General features: G+C 36.8%; 1 protein-coding gene across 2 annotated transcripts; it reads left to right on the top strand.

The window, feature by feature from the left end:
* Positions 1-1,534: 1,534 nt before the first annotated feature.
* LOC131164138 (growth-regulating factor 5-like) lies at positions 1,535-4,131 on the top strand. Of its 2 annotated transcripts, XM_058121122.1 has the most exons (4): positions 1,535-2,289; positions 2,457-2,958; positions 3,060-3,499; positions 3,614-4,131. In XM_058121122.1, the coding sequence occupies exons 1-4, from the start codon at positions 2,106-2,108 to the stop codon at positions 3,619-3,621; spliced, it is 1,134 nt and encodes a 377-aa protein (XP_057977105.1). In that variant the 5' UTR covers positions 1,535-2,105; the 3' UTR covers positions 3,622-4,131. The 2 variants fall into 2 exon arrangements, with proteins under 2 accessions (XP_057977105.1, XP_057977104.1); XM_058121121.1 differs by having other exon boundaries at positions 3,060-4,131.
* Positions 4,132-17,583: the final 13,452 nt, after the last annotated feature.

The raw sequence follows: 17,583 nt of genomic DNA, 5'->3' as shown, positions 1-17,583 counted from the left end.
CAAATTATGGGAGAGGATTGGGAAGGGATGATTATCTTTATCCCTATCCTCCCCTGTTCATAAAGCTTGCTTTGGCCAAAAAGAAACACTTTGAGCCGAGTATCAATTATGCAAGCATGTTGTTGATATATGGTGCTGACTGAGTAAAGGGTTCCAAGCTGAAGCTGTTCTGCTGCTGCAGATCAGTCAAGATATCCCATTCACCTGCACTGCAGGCAAAGCTTTAGGCCCTGTGAGCTGCACACACGCTGCCAAAAGAAATGCTTCTTAAGGAAAGATGACAGGGATGACTATGACTAATAGGGAAAAGAGAGGCGTTCTGAGGTGTGTAATTGAAGAAGCAAGCTCTGGATTAAATTTGTATATTGAAAAGAAAGGGGTGAGTTGGTTGAGGTACAATAAAGGAGTAGGGCATGTGTTTTGGAGCAGAGGAACAGAGGCTGGACAGTCCTCAGAATGCACTTCCCCCTTCCACCTCCTGCCGACTTTCAACAAAGGAAGCTCTTTTTATTTTTTTAAAAAAAAATGCAAACAAACAAAACCAAACCCTTGCTCTGCCCAATAGCTGATCACTTCCACCGACCTAAAACTACTAGCAAACTTACAGAAATGCCCTTTCCACTCCATTTCTACTTGCCTTTTTTTTCTTAAAATGCAATTCTACATGCCATATTTTTGCACCAAGGATGAACAATCAATGTGATAGTGATCCACAAAAGGGCCTAACAAGGAAAAAGAAGATAAGACTGCCCCTATGCCCTTTCAACTTTTCAACAAAGATAGTTCGTTAACCCCAAAAGAGGGATCTTACTAGACATCATTATCACAAAATGTCATTATTAACAAAACCTAAAGGTTTAGACAATAAGTGTCTTTCTTAAGAAAAAAAGTCAAATACAGAGGAGATCAGTAAAATTTACTAGCTGAGACCTATGATCATAGTACCATCTCTTTGGCTATATAAAAAAAATGTCACCATAATCTATAGAAATCTCTTAACATCTCAAATCAATTAGAAACGAATTTTTCAGACATAAATATATATAACATCAAAATTGGATTCATCAATGAACCAAAAGAAGCAATAAAAAAAACCACTTATACATCTATTGCCAGCCTATGTGTCTTGATCTTGAATGAGTGCGCTTTTGTATGAAAGCCCATATGAAGGAGCCTCCAAATGCACTGGGGGATAAATCAACTTGCAAGTCATGTGCTAACTACAAAGTATTTCTATTAAGATAATAGAAAGAAAGTATAGGTGCATACTTGAGAAATTTAACAGTGACAAAGAAAAGGGGCAGCAGTAGCACAACATGATGTTATCACAGGTGCGTAATCCAAAAAAAAAAAGAAAAGAAAGCAGCGTCTTTGATCCCCCAACTTTCCCCCTCGAAATTTGGAATGCAGAATCCAGTGGCAATGCAAGGAGGGGGAGGGCTTCTGGTGGACAAAGCGGAAAAAAAGTAATAGAGAAAAGCATCCATCCGTACAAGCCAGCAGATATCTTTTTGTGCGTGGGTGTGTGACAATTGAACTTGAGATACGACACCTCTCTCTCTCTCAAGTTTCAGAATCCCAATCCTAACCCTGATTCTAATGTAACACAAAAGGTTTTATTACTGTCTGCGGTAATATGGCTTCTAATATGATGTGGAAGCAGCAAAGCCGAGGGTGGACCGAAGACATCTCTCCCTCTCTCCCTCTCTCGCCTGTACATTTGTTTATGAATTTCCGTAAAGATGCATGGCAGAGACAGCAGGGGCAGCAGAGCAGAGCAGAGCAGACGCAGAAGCGACAGAGGTCCAGTCATAATAAGAGCAGAGTCAGGGGAGAGAGGGGGAGCTGGGTGGCAGTGTTATCATCAGAGCCATTAGTTTTATCCACGCACTGACCCAAGATTCTGCAGCCAAAGGGCCCTGCAATTCTGCAAATACGCCCTTCAAAGCTTCCATCCCAACAGTAACAACAGCAAATCCTCTCCCACTCTCTCTCTCTCTGAAAATCTTTTAAGAATTTGTTCTTCTAATTCTATCCCCCCCCCCCTAGTCTTCTTCTTCTTCTTCTTGGTCTTTCTGTGGAGCATCTCTTGCTCTTCCACAAGTATGATGAACGCAAGGAATAGGTCCCCTTTCACAGCAGCTCAGTGGCAAGAGCTCGAACACCAGGCTCTCATCTTCAAATACATGGAGTCAGGAGCTCCCGTCCCCCCTGATCTCATCTACCCTTCCAAGAGAAGCCTAACTTTGGACTCTTCAATGTCTTCCAGGCTATTCCCTCACCAACCCAGTAAGCACTCAAGCAAGCTTATATACATAATATTCATGCCTTCCTAGTTTCTACGGCTTCATAAATAGTTCAGTTCTTTTTTGTTTTGCTTTTTTGGTATTTTTTGGGGCTAACAAATTTGGGTCAAATGACTGGAATGGTTAATGGTGTACTCTGGTTTGCATCAGTTGGGTGGGGCTGTTTTCAGATGGGTTTCGGCAGGAAAACAGACCCAGAGCCAGGGAGGTGCAGAAGAACAGATGGGAAGAAATGGAGGTGCTCCAAGGAAGCATTCCCAGACTCAAAGTACTGCGAGAGGCACATGCACAGGGGCAAAAATCGCTCAAGAAAGCCTGTAGAAGTTATGTCAACAACCAATAACCCTTTATCAATATCCATCTCATCATTCAACAGTAACATCTGCTCTTCCACCCCCACGCCCACTCCCAACCCTAACCCGCCTCCTTATTCTCTCTCCTCACTTTCTTCATCATCAATGGCTTCTGCAGAAACCCAACATTTCCATCACCACCCTAATTACCAAAACCCGCCAGATCTTTACCCATTTCTGTATCCTCATTCATCATCTTCTACAACCCCATGCACTTATCCATCACCTCAATCTAATACTACCCACAACCTGTTTTTTGACTCCGGGCCCTACTCCCAGGCAGCTGATAAGGATTACAGGTTTGTTAAGAAAAAAAACAATTATGGTTCGCATATTTCAGTTCTCCATTCCTGCGATAGTCTAAAAACTCCAAACGCACAATTGTTTTTCTTTCAAACAGGTATTTTCAGGGAATGAGGGAGGGCGCGGATGAGAGAGCCTTCTTCCCAGAAGCCTCGGGAAATGTGAAAAGCCTAAATGATGCATACTACACGCCATTGACAATGAGTTCCTCTAAGGGCTACTCCAAGTTAGAGTACCAAAGCCTCACTGATGACTCCAAACAGCAGCAGGAGCAGCAGCAAGAGCAGCATTGTTTTGTTATGGGTACGGATTTCAAATCAGCGAAACCAACGAAGGGAGATGGGGAAAGAGAAAGAGAAGCCCAGAAGCCGCAACAGTACCACTTCTTCACAGACTGGCCGCTGAAGAACAGAGACTCCTGGCTTGATCTTGAGGAGGACCCCTCCACCCACGCGTCATTCTCCACAACCCAGCTGTCCATTTCCCTTCCAATGTCCTCACAAGACTTCCTTGCCTCCAATTCCAGAGTCCACACTGGTAATCGAAACGTCTCAGATCAAAGACTTCTGGATATTGATTGTTTTGGGTGCTCTAACTATTTATGTTCTCTCTCTTTTTTTTTTTTATAAAAACTTGGTTTTGTTTGTGCAGCTGGATGAAGTCCGGACGTATTTTCAAGCCATGGACAAAAGAGTACAATTAGGTGTGCGTCAGTGCCTCTCTAGTCTCTTCCTCCTTGGTTTTGTGCTGGAGGAAATGCTTAATTGTGTTCTGCTGGTGGATTGCTGATGAATAGTGTAGGGTCGCAGGAAGTTTTCTGTCTTGCGCTTTTCTTGATTCTCGTTTCTGCTTTGCTCCCCCCATGGAGAAACATGTTTGGGATTTGTAGGCTTGTTTTGTTTGACTGAAAATATCGATCTTGTATGCTTTTGGGGTCTCCATCCTCCCAATTCCCATAGTGGGGGAGCAGTATTAAGCATCTTTTCTTTCAGCTTCTTCGTGCCTATTCTGATCCAGGTCGAGGGACCCAACTGAGTACATAAATAAATGGCTTTAGCTCATTTGTCACCATCAAATTTCCCCAGCTTAACCTGAAAAGTGATGGGGACCCCCTTTGCTTTCATCAGAGGACAGGATATGTATTATGTAATGTAAGCGCTTTTGAATCATGGGTGGGCTTCACTTTCTTGCTCGAGTGATTTCACCAGTTTAAAAGTTCATTCGCTGTGAATTTTTTCTTTGTGACTTTCATGATTAGCCTTCCCAGGGAATGGATTCGACATATATAAAGTAGTTCAAAGTCATTTAAATATGAAATGGTAAATTTTCAGTATTACAGTTCAAATGCAGTTTAATTGAACAGCATCCCTGCTAGTATTATTAGTTCTAGTCTTCTAGGCAAATTGGATCAAGTGATTCCACAAGTAATCACTTTTAATCATAAGATCTAAACCAACCAAACAGAAATCAAAAGGATGAACTAATAACGAAAGGAAGTGAGATCCAACCTATCTATCCAAAAGATACATCTCAGAGAGAGTGATAAAAGATGTTTTTCGTAAATGACATCGTTTCCCATTTCTCTTTCTCTAGCGAGAAAATCAGCCGTACTATTGTCTTCCCTATAGTGATAGATCACTATGAAGTTTACTCATTCTAATTTCGCCACGAGGTCTTCGCAAAAATCTCAAACATATCATAAGGTACATTTACCTTTTCGAAATCAATCAATAACAATTCGCGAGTCACTTTCAATAATGACATTAAAATAATGAAATTATTTGTATAAACGAATTCTTTCCAGAATTGCTTTTAATTCCACACTATTATTCATACCAGTGCCAAAATAACTTGAAAAAACTGCTTTCATCATGCCATGGCAGTCCTGAATAATTCCTCCACCTCCTAAAGTACCTAAATTGCCCCTACAGCTTCCATCACAATTAAGTTTTATCTACCTTGATGGGTTTAACCCACGAAATAATTTTTTCAGGTCTGGTGCAAACTCCCTAATGTTGAATTTGAAACTCTTTTAAAATCATAATGTCTCATATCTTCAATTTTCGAAAAGAATTAGAGCTCTCAACTAAAGAACTAACCCAGTATTAAACACTTCTCCACGTCTGATCCGTGCTTTGATAAACTCCTTCCATTATCGTTTTGCATCTTCAATTCCAGAGGCATCACGTAATCAAACAAGGAATCAAACCGATTAAAATACCTTTAATAGATGATTTTCGAGCATAGTGGAACCAGTTTGCAATTCTTTTTTTACAGGGAAGGAATCGTTGGAAAGGAATCCACAACACCATACTACCCCGACATCAAACCTCTGAAACCACCTCACCTAAAGAAAGAATGTGATCAATATTTTCCTAACTTCTCTACACACAGCAATCACAAGCCGAAGCCATCGATATTCCTTTAACCTGAATTCTATCATCTACTACCAAACATCTAAATTAGACTTTCCATAAACACATTAAGATTCTTCTAGGCAATAGAGAATGTCAAAATCAGTCATTCCACTCAAAATTATCACTTCTTCTCCTCACTGCCTCCCATGCCGTTTTTGTAGAGAACTTGCTATCAGGGGCAGGCTTTATGATGAATATACCCTGAGCCCTTTTACCAGCTGGCACATTATGCAAGATTTCCATTGTTTTGTCGGCCCCAACCAATTCCATTAATAAATCAAAGTTCCAGTTGTTATTCAACTAGCAGTCCTTAATACACAGATTCTTGTTCGAAATATCCTCAATGTGCACCGCTAACAGGCCTGATGTAAACCACCAATTAAACCAAAAAGAAGAGTTCCCACCTCTCACCAAAATTTTAACATTATACATAACTTCCAGAATGGTGGTCATCACTAATTTCCAGAACCGAAAGTCATTTGGTTTTCCTTTCCCTATTAATAAATGATCATTTTTGTAATATTTAACCCTAAAAAAACTTGACCATAGATTGTTAGAAGTGACCAATCTGAAGGCCAATTTCATGAGAAGCGATTTTTAGACTTCTTTAAGATCTTTGAAGTCCATACCCCCTTCCGAGGTGGGTTTACAAATTTTCTCACAAGAACGCTAATGAATCTTCCTTTTACCTTTCACCTCTCCCTATAAAAAAATTAGTTAGAAAAGAGTTGATGCAAGAGAATGTGACCAGTGAAAAATTAATAACCGACATCAAATGTATTGGCATGCTAGACAACACATGTCTTAATAAAATCAATCTTCCACCTTGCGAGAGAAACTTAAATTTCCACCCGACAGTTTTCTTCCTAATCTTCTTCACAAGAGGCTCCATGATCCTAGAAGACAATTTTCCAGAAACCAAAGGTGCACCCAAATACGTAACTAGGAATTTACCTTCTATGAAACCTGTGATTCTCAATAACCTGCGTTTTCGAGCATGAGTAATGTATTTTGAAAGGAATAACACAGACTTTGTCTTACTGATTTTTTGACCTGTCCACTTCTCATACATCTCCAGAGTGTAAACCAAATTTCTAATAAACATTTTCCCACCATTTTTCCAATACAACATGTCTCATAGTTTTTCGTAAGCAACCTTGTCAAAACCTCCTCCATTATAATGAATAAATAAGGAGAAAGTGTGTCACGCCCCAAACCCGTAGGTGGGTCCAGGTGTGAATATAACCTAACCTGTCTCTGTATCAATTCAAACATACATGATACAATACAATAAGAGGGTCTGACTTCGTGGGGTACACGGATGCCCTATACACATACACATTGAAATTAGGAATAGTTTCCCAAGAGGGGAGTGAATTGGATTCTAAAAATTTTTTTTAATTCCTTTTACGATACCTTAAACTTCTTTTATTTCATTTAACCAATTTTTGACTTGTTTGTTTAATTCATTAATTAATCAAGAACTTAGTTTTTTTTTCCAATCAATAACACAATTAAACAACCAATCAATTAAACACAATCTTCAAACCAAACAATCAATTTATTTGCCAAGTATATGTTAAATAACAAACAACCAAACCAAGATATAAAGTATTTAACACTTTGGTAATATAAGATTTTGAGATAGTTTGTTTGTTTATATAAGCTCTATGGTTATGAATTTGAAAACCTTGTGAAGAATGTAATTTAACATTCAACAATCCTTTCACAAATACAATAAAGCTTTTGTTGTCAGCCCTAGATATAAATTTGAATCAAGCCCTGTATATATGGATTTGCTTAATATGATGTTCAATACAACATTCAATCATTCTTTCCAAATATTCAAAAATCAAATAAACTTTCAGTTAATTTATCTTTGAGTGTTTAACCAAGAAACGTACTCCCGTATGGTTTTCGCAAGATATGGTTTAACTAACATACTCCCTTTCGGTTTCCGCAATCCAAAGCAAAATTAAATTTTAAGTTTACTTGATTTCCAAATATGCGTAGTATATTTGATTTTCAATTTAAACCGTCCATACAATTTAAATATGTACTGAAAATAAAGAGTAGGGAAAGAGAGAGTGAGACGGAGATTTTTACGAGGTTCGGCTTATACCCAGCCAACGTCCTCGCCTTTGGCGAACCACCAAAGGATTACTAAATCTGTTCCTTTAATGGGCGGAACAAACCTTTACAACACTACTTGGGTAAGGCTAAAACCCGTCTTCTCCAAATGATATCCCCTCATCTGGTCACTCCTTAATTAGGCTAGAGCCCGCCTCTTTAAGCAATAGCCCCTTGCTTAACCAACGATCCAAACAACCCTTGGAATAGTCAATCTACAAGATACAAATCAAATAAATGCGTACAAAGAACTTGCTCCTCAAAGAGCTGTTTAGTACAGCAATTACAGCACAACTAATATACTTCAAAGTAAATCACAACATGGAATATAACTTGAAGCTCAATGAAGTATATCACCAGTTAATTCTTTCAATGATTGAAAGATTTAAAATTTGTAGTACGATTCCGGTGGAAGAAGATCAAAAAAATCTCAGTTGAATTCGTGCAAATTGAGAGCAAGAGAGAGCCTTGAGAATTTGAGAGCAATTTAAGAAAGACTTTGAATTTTTTTCAGAATTTGAATTCTTGGTTATGTTGATTTAATGATCTTTGAGGCTTATTTATAGATTTTAAAAGGTATGTAACATGGTCCCCAAGTGGCTTGAAATATTCCCCAAGTTTCCATAAGTTTTGAGCCCCAAACAACCTCATTTAAAAATTTGACCGTTATGAGAAAATTCAAAACAGCTACGTGGTAGATGACTATCCATTTTGGGCAGTCGTCTGTCCAGTTAAAACAAAGGGGTAGAAAGGTAGTAGTCGTCTGTCCAAACATGAGCAGACACCTCATTTTGCACTAGCAGTCGACTGTCCAGTTCTTGACAGTCGTCTATCAAGCTGTTAACTTCGAGTACCCTTTAGTATTTTGGTAATAAATTTTTCTTTATAACTCCAAATTTGAAGATCTTGGTGTGAAATGAAATTTAAGAGAAAATCCTAAAACTTTCATGTTGAACACATTTTAAAATAAAGACTTTTTGATGGAGAAAAATGCACATAAATGCAGATGTAGAAAAATGAACAGCATTTGAGAAATCCTCATTTTGGTGCTTTTCATTCCAAAACTAATTCTAACCTTTTTAAAACAATTTTTGACCTTATAAAAATATTTTACAAGTATGTTCAAAGGTATCTAGGTCCAAGACATTAACCTAAGAGTTTCATGCATCCATATTGAAATTCTTTGAAGTACTTACATGAAATTTCCTAGACTCTTTCAAATTTTCAATCCTTGAATTCCTTGAGATCTTTATGCTTACTTCATATTTTTTTGAACTTTCCATGTTGATCACTTGGGTTTTCATTCTTTGAAGCTATTTTTTTTAATATCAATGCTCTCATGATCTTCAAGCTTTAAACTTTAAATCCATACTTCAAGCTTGATATAATGATCCTTATATGATGTATAAGCTCTCATGAACTCTTTAGCCTTGCATTCTTCATTTAGTCCTGAAAATACATCACTTAACATAGCATGTTAAGATCCACTTGTTTGTTAGCATCAAAATAAGATGTTAAGCCTTATAAGGCCAACAATCTCCCCTTTTTTTGATGATGACAAAGAAGAAATAAAAATTGGAATGAGCCTTAAAAGGACTCCCCTATTCAATAAGCATCATCTTAACAAGATTTGCAAAATCACTATCAATTTCCAAAACTCTTTTATAATCATGCTCATCACTTTATTCAAGTTCAAGTTTATCAATCAACATCAAGTACTTCTCTTCCTTTTGATATATTATGTTCATGCTCAGTTTTTGCAATTTGCAATACTATGCTCAATTTTTGCTTTAAAACTTCTCCCCCTTTTGACATCCGTCAAAAAAAAAAAAAAATGATTAAGTTCAAGTAAAATCATATGTTGAGCATATCATCAAACATGCGTATCAAATATGTGAACACACTCAATTTATAGTTTTTCAATATAGCATGTGTAGTGTGTTATAACATTCAAGTATAAGAGTTGTAACTTCATTACTAACAAATTTTTTCCTTTAGACAATATTCAAGATTTCAATTGTTGATTTTATGATACCGATTTAAAATTAAATTTATGATATCTATTTAAAATTCATGATACCAATTGAAAATTTAATTCATGATACCAATTTAAAATTCTCTGAATTGATTAATAGGGAAACAATTATAATATAAGCAATATGACATAACACTCCCCCTAAATTCAATACATTTAGTTTTGTTATCAATTTTGCTTTCATCATCCTATATTTCAAAACATTGATTCACATCATGTATCAAATATCAATATCATGCTAATATCATCAATGTCATACTATGCTCATAGATATAATCATACTTGTTATGCTTAGAAGACAAATTTAACTTTTAGATTGTGATACCAAGTGAGCTTTGTAAAATTGTGATACCAATTAAAATTTTTAAAATGTGATACCAAAAACATTCGTGGATACCAAAGACTTTATAGATACCAAAGTCATTATCACATTATACACAACTCATGAATACCAATATAACCATTATATCTTCCCATAGCTCATGGATATCAATATTAAAAAGCAATAAGTCTATCCATGTAATTCATCAATAGCATGCATGATCAAGAAATAATCTCATATCAAAATTCATCTTGTTGCTCAATAATCTCATGCTCAAATTTTCAACATAGTGAACCATAAAATTTCAATATAAGTCAAGCATATCATGTAGCATAGGAATGTAAGCATGTAGCATATAGCATATCATATAGGCATATAAGCATGGAGCATATAGCATTTCATTCTCAAATATCTTTAAAAAAAAATTATGCAGTCGCCTGTCAACAAGGTTTTCCTTATTTCAATATGTTTTTGAATTCTCTCTTCTTTACTCATTTAGACTTAAAATCTCAATTTGTTCTTCTTTGAAAAATAAGTTTCAAGAATTAAAACTAAGGTCTCTAAGTCTCTTTGCCTAGTGAGCTTAAAAAAATCATAATTGAATCAACTTGAAGTACTTATGTAATAAGCTCAATTTGATATTTTCTTAAGTTAAGTTTTGTAAAAAAAATCATCCTATGATTTTGCCAACAATGCCATTTTTGAATAAGCTCTTAAACTCATTTGTTGATCATGAATTAAGTTACTTTCTCAATTTTTAAAGGGGAATGACTTAATCCATGGAGTTTTTCATTTATGAACTAGTCTTTCATCTTGGTACCCATGCTTTCTTGGGTCCGATTGGTTTGATAAAGGATGTTTCTTTAACTTTCCATATTTGTTTAGTTTTCACTCCTTTTCTCTTAAATGGACATTCAAACTTTATATGCTCCTTTTTTCTTACATTGATAGCATATTATATTAGTGTAGACTTTACTAGATGTGGTAGCATTATTTTTGGAGGCTTTTGAGAAATAACCCAAGTAAAGATTCATTTTCTTTTCATTTTCAATTCCATTAAATCCAATGTCTTCTTTGTTTAGAGACATTTTTTGGGAGCCTACCATTTTGTCAAAGTTTGTTTTTCCTTTTGAGATCATTTATCTCTATGTCTTTCTTGCCATCAACTTTCTTTAGTGGTTTCTCTAATTCTAGAGATAATTTTCTTACTTTATCCTCTAATTCAGAAGTATATATATCTTTCTCATATACCATAGAGGATAAAGATCGAAGGTCTTCTATCATTTTTTCATTCTTGCATTCTAATTCTTTCATTGCAACATCATACTTATTTTCAATTTTCTTGAACCTTGAATCCTTTTCCCTTTCAGCATTCTTAAAAGATTCTAACTCTTTCATTAATCCTTCATTCTTATTTTTCAATGAATTATTTTGTTTATTTACTTTGATGAGCATCTTATGTACTTTGAATAGATCATTTTGTAGTTCACCATAAGATGATGATTACGCGCCAAAACTGCGTAATTGGGCATCTGGTCTTTACGGCTTATATTTCTAATTAAATGTTCAATTACGTCCAATATTTTAATAAAGTGCCAAAATTATCATTTTTGAGTTTTATTGTGCAATTTATGAATTTTTGGTAATTTTTTATTGCAAGAAAATTCCCAAGAACCAAAACCGACACTTGTTCGTATTTTGTGCATAAATTTTGCGTTTGAGCTTTGATTGAGACGATTCAAATTTCTAGAGAAAGCAGAAAGCATTATCTACAACTTTTGTATTTTGAGTTTTGTGAGAAAAAAGCTGTAAAAAGGTCCAATTTGGCAGTGAACAGAGAACAAAAAAAAATGAAAAAAAGAAACAAAAAAAAAAATTATATATATATATATGCATTGTGATGTGACCCGCCTATGCAACGGGCCAATTTTCTACAGCAGTTATTGGTGTAACTTTTTTGTTGGCTCTGAGTTGCACTGATTCTATCTCTGATGAGCCGAACCTTATCATACACTTACTGCACTAACTCTGGTCCCACAACTCGCTACTTACCCATCTCGTACCAATATAAAGGCGATCGACATCTCCTGCCATAAAGTGCCTCAAATGGTGTTATGCCAATACTGGTCTTGTAATAACCCAAGAAAAAAAAAACGAAAAATAATAAAATAATAAAATAATTAATTAACTAATTGATTAATTAATTAGGTAAGTAATTAATTAAGAATTTATTTAATGGGAATGGTGGCAAGCACTCCCACATGGCCTCCATCCCCATCCCATACTCAACCCATACCTTGCCCATCCCTTGCCCATTCTTTAATTTAAAAAAAAAAAAATAATTTCACCCATCTCCCCACATTTTTATAAATTCTATTTCTTCCCCAAAATTTTCCTATAAATAGGGAGCTCTCAACCTTCATTTTTCACAACAATTTTCCAAGGAAGAGAAGGATTAGTGAGTGAAAGAATTTGTGGTGGAGAGAGAATTTTTGAATAAATTCTCAATCACCCACTTTTTCCGATCTCATTTCTTAAAGATAACTATTGTGTTCGTAGCACACGGTAAAAGAAGAAGGTAAGTAAATTTTGATTATGTTAGTTTCTTTTTATTTTAAATTCATACCCGAGTTTATTTTGTACGTAAATTTTAATTATGTTACTTAGTTCCACAAAATTTCCATGAGTTTATTTTTACGCATATTTAATTATACCAGTTCTATCTTTAATATACTTGCATCTATTTTTGGGTTAAGAAATGTTCCAATCCCCTCGGGTAAATTTTCAGTATTTCTTTCTATTCAAAAATAAAATTATATATATATATTTAACACAAAAATTGTGTGGCATGAGTTTATTTGTACGTTGCATTTTTATGAAAATATGAGTAAAGATGAGATTTTCACGATATTATTTTTAAATTGCATAAATTATAATAAGATGATTTTAAAACCCCTTATGGCAACGAAAGTTCAAAGTTACAGATGCTCGGTACCGCAGCTTAAAGTTTATACGGATCAGAGTGCACCCACACTGTTTACAGAGTGGTTATTTATGTTAGTGGATTTCTCCTGAGTGCACACCTGGTTTAAGTCCAGGACTTAATAAGGAAAATCTCACTTAAAGTTTACGTACGTTGATTTAGTTTGGTCGGCCAGCCAGCTAAGTCCAGTCTTCGGACCGCACAATCCAGTCATGGGGGTAAACATGACTTACGGCAAACAGGCCTAAGGGTGGGTTTTTTTTTAATATATGTTTATACATTTAATTACGTGTACAAAGTTACTGATGATTTGAAGGAAAAGTGTAAGTTTACGTGAAAAGGCTCATTTTGGTGCTTAAATGACGATCTAAGGAAAACGTATAAAGAAAAGTATATGTGTGTTTATCATTAAATATTTTTACAGTTAAAAGTTTAATTTAGCAGTTATAGTATATGATTGTAAAAATTTACTGCTGAAATTGATGACAAAAGTTTTATACAGAAATTTTTAAATTTATGTTTATTCTAAAAGTAGTCTTGAAGTTATAATATTCATTATTGTTTTACGAAATTCTTTAAAAACTCATTTTGGCCACACACTAATAATAATCTTATTTACTTACTGAGCGTCGTCTCATCCTAATCATATTTTATTTCAGATAACTCTGAAGGACATGTCGGGAATCAGGCTTAGCAAGCATGCGGGTGGGGATTAGAAAAATAAAGATTGATTAGAAATATTAGTATCGTTTCAGATATTTATGTTTGTGTAATTTTCCTTTTTTTGAAAAAATGATTGTAATATGGAATATTAGTGCTCTGGTTTAATAAAAATTGAGTTTATTTGCTTCCGCTGTAAATTAGTAGTAAAAAGTTAATATCCCAGGCCCCTCGGGGTCGGGGTGTTACATTTGGTATCAGAGCAATAGGTTATAGGTTCTGTAGACTTTAAGAAATAATTTTACCAGAGCATAGGCATAACCATGATGTGGGTAAGAACGGGTAAATTAGGATGTTTTTCTTTTGCCTATAAATTTGATAAAATTTTAAAAAATGAGGTTATGATTTTAAAATAACTCTAGTCCTTTCCCTCAGAATGGACCCAAGGAACAACAACGTAAGTGTTGAAGGAAACGAGAATAATACGAGTACTCGCAATGGAGAAGACATCAATGCTACTACAGTGTTGCGTGACGTGGCACAAGTCATGAAGGAACTTCTGCGGAACTCCAAGGATCGGAATGATACACCAACCCATGGAGGTTGTACGGTTGAACAGTTCAATCGAATGCACCCTCCGACCTTTGAGGGAAAAGCCGATCCAATTGCTGCAGAAGATTGGATGCAAGCAATGGAAGAAATACTACGAGTCCTTCATTGTACGGACGAACAGAAGGTGCTATATGCAGCCTATAAAATGATTGGTGAAGCCAAACGTTGGTGGAACTCGAAAAAGTTACTCTTGGAGGAAGGACCAAATCCAACCGTCCTTACGTGGGAGCGTTTTAAGGAAGTCTTCTTTGAACGATTTTTCCCCAAAACCACCAGAGATGCTAAAGCCAGGGAATTTTTGGAGTTGAAACAAGGAAATATGAATGTACAACAATACGCAGCAAAGTTCATTGAATTATCTCGTTTTGCATCTTATTTGGTTCCAGACGAATCAAAGAAAGCTCGAAAATTTGAAGAAGGATTGACCTCAAGGATTTATGAGATGGTAACAGTATTCGAGCTCGAAGACTTCTCCCAATTGGTGAACAAAGCAACGAAGGCAGAAGAAAGTCTACAAAGGAGTGCGGAGATATCCGAGCAGAGAAAGAGGCCCATGCCACAAGGGTCTCACCCTGGTAGAAATCAAGGACCTTGGAAAAGGAGCAACAACAACAACAGCAACAGTAGCAGCAAGCAATGTGGGGCGAGGCCAAACAGCGAGAAACCCAAACAATGCACAAGGCACCCCTTGTCCAAAATGCAAAAAATTACATGGGGGAGAGTGTCGAGCCGGACTAGGGGTATGTTATCGGTGCGGTGAACCTGGTCACATGCAACGAGAATGCCCACAAAATCAACAAAGAGGAGGCAACCAGGCACCTCGAAGCAACAATCAACAGAACACCACTCAGGCACGTGTCTATGCCCTCACTCCAGGAGATGCTGAAAATACTAGTGATGTGGTGACAGGTATTATTCCCATATTCTCCAAGAAAGCAGTAGTATTATTTGATTCTGGAGCCACACACTCCTTTATATCTACAGCTTATGTTAAAATATGCGGGGTAGAGACTCAGCCATTAGAGACTGAGTTATCTGTGGGTACACCAATGGGAACGTCGGTAGTATGTAAAAAAATACTTAAAGGCTATCCAATTTGTATTGAGGAAAGAATACTACCGGCTAACTTGGTAGTATTTAATATGCACGGGTTTGACGTAATTCTTGGGATGGACTGGCTAACTTCTAGTTATGCTAGTATAAATTGCTATAATAAGGAGGTGGTGTTTAGACCTCCTGGAGAACAAGAATACAAGTTCAATGGAACTCGTGTATACCCTTCACCACAAATATTGTCGGCAATCCAGGCAAAGAGATTACTCTTGAATGGATGTCAAGGGTACCTAGCATGCGTGGTGGAGGCACCAAAGGAAGAATTGAAGCTCGAGGATATCCCAATAGTAAGGGAATTCTCGGATGTATTCCCTGAGGATTTACCTGGGCTACCTCCTGATCGCGAAATCGAGTTTGTTATCGACCTACTACCAGGGACGACACCGATATCTAAAGCTCCATACAGAATGGCACCAGTAGAATTGAAAGAACTAAAGGAACAATTACAAGAGTTGCTGGACAAAGGATTCATCAGACCCAGCGTGTCACCATGGGGAGCACCAGTACTGTTTGTTAAAAAGAAAGATGGATCGATGAGAATGTGTATTGATTATCGGGAAATAAATAAAGTGACCATTAAGAACAAGTACCCAATACCTCGCATAGATGACTTGTTTGATCAACTCCAAGGAACACAAGTCTTCTCTAAAATTGACCTCCGATCAGGGTACCATCAAGTGAAAATCAAATCAGAAGATGTTCCAAAGACCGCATTCCGAACGAGATATGGTCACTATGAATTCTTAGTCATGCCATTTGGACTGACCAATGCTCCTGCTGCTTTTATGGACCTTATGAATAGGGTTTTTCATGAATATCTAGATCAATTTGTGGTGGTCTTCATTGATGATATTTTGATTTATTCAAAAAGCCCCCAGGAACATGAGAACCATTTGAGGCTAGTACTCAAAATACTAAGAGAAAAGAAACTCTATGCCAAACTTACGAAATGTGAGTTCTGGCTAGAAAGAGTTGCATTCTTAGGGCACGTGATATCTAAGGATGGTATTTCTGTGGACCCAAGTAAAATAGAGGCAGTAGTGGATTGGGCGAGACCAAAGAATGTTCATGAGATCAGGAGTTTCTTAGGTCTGGCAGGATATTATCGTCGATTTGTGGAAGGGTTTTCTAAAATATCTGGACCTCTGACGAGATTGACAAGAAAGAATGTGAAGTATGAATGGACTGATGAATGTGAGCAAAGCTTTCAAGAATTAAAGCAACGACTCATCACTGCCCCCGGTGCTGACAATTCCATCAGGAGAAGATGGTTTTGTGATCTACAGTGATGCATCTCGGAAAGGGCTCGGGTGTGTATTAATGCAACAGGGGAAGGTCATTGCATATGCTTCTCGACAACTCAAGGACTACGAGAAGAATTATCCCACACACGATTTGGAGCTAGCAGCTGTGGTATTTGCATTAAAGATCTGGAGACACTATCTCTATGGTGAAAGGTGTGAGATTTTCACAGACCATAAAAGTCTCAAATACTTTTTCACACAAAAGGAATTAAACATGAGACAGAGAAGATGGTTAGAATTAATCAAAGATTATGATTGCGCCATCAACTATCACCCAGGAAAAGCCAACGTGGTAACAGATGCATTAAGTCGAAAGTCAATGAATGCGTCAGTCTCGGCAATGGTGACACAACATCAAATTATGATGGACCTGGAAAGATTTGGTATGGAAATAGTAGAAGGAAATCATCAAGCTCTTATTGCTAATCTGGTAATCCAACAGACCTTACAAGAAAAGATTAAGGCTACACAGATGGAAGATGCAGAGCTAGTAAAGATTATGGGTAAGGTACAGAGTGGACTGAAGGGAGACTTTAACATCTCTGACGATGGAGTTTTGAGATTCCAAACTAGATTGTGTGTGCCCAATGACAAAGATATCAAAAGAACAATCTTGGAAGAAGCTCATCGATCTCTTTATACAGTGCATCCGGGAAGCACGAAGATGTATAGGGACTTGAGAGAGTCTTTTTGGTGGAATAACATGAAGAGGGAGATTGCACAATTTGTGGAACAGTGTCTTACTTGTCAGCAAGTAAAGGCTGAGCACCAGAGACCAGCAGGACCACTGCAACCACTCCACATTCCTGAATGGAAATGGGAGCACATCTCCATGGATTTTGTAACTGGGCTACCTCCAGCACTCCATGGACAGAACGCCATCTGGGTGGTTGTTGATCGTCTAACAAAGACCGCTCACTTTATTCCAATCAAAGTTAACTACTCTATGACCAAGCTTGCAGAATTATATGTTCAAGAGATAGACTACATGGCGTGCCCGTTTCTATCGTATCAGATCGAGATCCACGATTCACATCACAATTTT

The sequence above is a fragment of the Malania oleifera genome, chromosome 9, assembly GCF_029873635.1.
Source record: "Malania oleifera isolate guangnan ecotype guangnan chromosome 9, ASM2987363v1, whole genome shotgun sequence".
Classification (NCBI taxonomy): domain Eukaryota; kingdom Viridiplantae; phylum Streptophyta; class Magnoliopsida; order Santalales; family Ximeniaceae; genus Malania; species Malania oleifera.
This window is presented reverse-complemented; position numbering and strand designations above follow the sequence as displayed.

Excerpts from the sequence above, each read along its gene's own strand:
- LOC131164138 (XM_058121121.1), top strand. The coding sequence starts at position 2,106 with ATGATGAACGCAAGGAATAGGTCCCCTTTCACAGCAGCTCAGTGGCAA. Across the intron at positions 2,290-2,456 it reads GCTATTCCCTCACCAACCCA|TTGGGTGGGGCTGTTTTCAG; the intron begins GTAAGCACTCAA and ends GGTTTGCATCAG. Across the intron at positions 2,959-3,059 it reads GCAGCTGATAAGGATTACAG|GTATTTTCAGGGAATGAGGG; the intron begins GTTTGTTAAGAA and ends TCTTTCAAACAG.